This window comes from Arachis ipaensis, chromosome B07, assembly GCF_000816755.2.
Source record: "Arachis ipaensis cultivar K30076 chromosome B07, Araip1.1, whole genome shotgun sequence".
Taxonomy (NCBI): Eukaryota; Viridiplantae; Streptophyta; class Magnoliopsida; order Fabales; family Fabaceae; genus Arachis; species Arachis ipaensis.
Genome location: NC_029791.2, coordinates 5608206 through 5609597, shown reverse-complemented (window position 1 = coordinate 5609597; position 1392 = coordinate 5608206). Strand labels below are relative to the sequence as shown.

Genomic DNA, 1392 nt, shown 5'->3' with positions numbered 1-1392 from the left:
TAGATGGCCACTTCTTTCCCCCATGTTTAAGTACCACTTGGACATCCACCTTCAACAATTTATGCTGCAAAATTACTCAGCAACTATTTCGTGGGTAACACCATGCATCAAGAACCAATGCCTTCAATCATATCAAACAGAAAGACCATCTAAGTTGCCAAGGTTACAAGTAAATGCAAAACTACACAATGCAGCTCCTGAAGTTTTGGAAATTGATCTTCTTCAACCACCACCCTGGACTTCTTTAAACAAAATGCCGCTATCATGTCCTCTTCACACCTGTTAAATTAATTCCACCTCCAATGTTCTCAATAATGAAATGAAGCTTAACAAAAGTAAAGAATAACACAAGCGAGCTTTTTGGAATTTTCTTTTGAAAATTAAGGAAACATGATAGATGTTACTAAACATACCAAATGAAGCTAACAATTTGTGACAAACAAACTATTTATGATAAAGACAAAGTCTTGTTTAAAGTGTACGTTATCAATTCAAAACTGACAAAATTCACCAGAAATCTCATATATCAAAACATACTAACAAAACAAAAAGTTCATTTAAGTAGGGTGACATCATAGGTACATGACACAATTTCAATCCTCAATTTTAAAAAATAACAAAAAATTCTGATTCCAGGTCAAAACTGCAAAAGTGCAAAATTTATAGTGAAATTCACATAAGGAACGGAAGGAAAGAAAAATCATCTATAGACAGTAGCTGTTGCAGAAATCATTACGGAAAATTAGGAACCCTAACTTACAGTAACAAAAGGCTAAGTATAGCTATGATAAATTAATTCGAAAAAAAAAACCTTCAAATTTCGGCGTTGAAGAACCTCAACTCGCGTCAACAACGAGATTGAGGGGACAAAAGAACCGTGTTAGGGTTTTCTGAAGCTCCGGGCGATTTCAGAGTAGGGAGAGAGAAGGAAGACGGTATGTGAGAGAGAGAAAGAAGAGTGAGAGAGTGGATGTCGCGTGGGTTTCGGTTGCATATGACATAAGTACACACGCGCCTTGTCAACCGTTGGATTTGCATCGTACGGCTAGTGTTTGTTGAGAAGGAACTCGGTTCGCTGTTATCAAAGTCGAAAGTTGATTTAATTTTCTGTGTTTCTGTTTGTAGTGCGCGGGATCATCTCACGTGCACGGCGCATGACTGTGGGCTCGCCATAGACCATAGTGCACCACTACACTGGGAATATGATAGAAAAGTAAAAGTATTTCTTAATTATTTATTTTTAAATAAGATCACTCAAATTTTCACCTTTCCTCGTTTGAGATTACAATTTTGATGCAAGTAAACATTTTTTATACGGCATAGTTTTAGTTTTAATTATAAATTATAAATTATAAATAAATGCATAATAATTAAATTTCAAAATATAGAAAA

The 1392-nt window shown here is 35.1% G+C and overlaps 1 protein-coding gene across 1 annotated transcript in view; it reads right to left on the bottom strand.

Annotated features, from left to right (window-relative positions):
* The window catches only part of LOC107608865 (protein FAR1-RELATED SEQUENCE 3), a gene marked incomplete in the record, with an annotated part of 5318 nt that extends 4271 nt beyond the window's left edge, over positions 1–1047 (bottom strand). Inside the window, 2 exon segments of the mRNA XM_016310616.2 lie at positions 1–279; positions 812–1047. Coding sequence (XP_016166102.1) covers positions 1–45 — 45 coding nt within the window.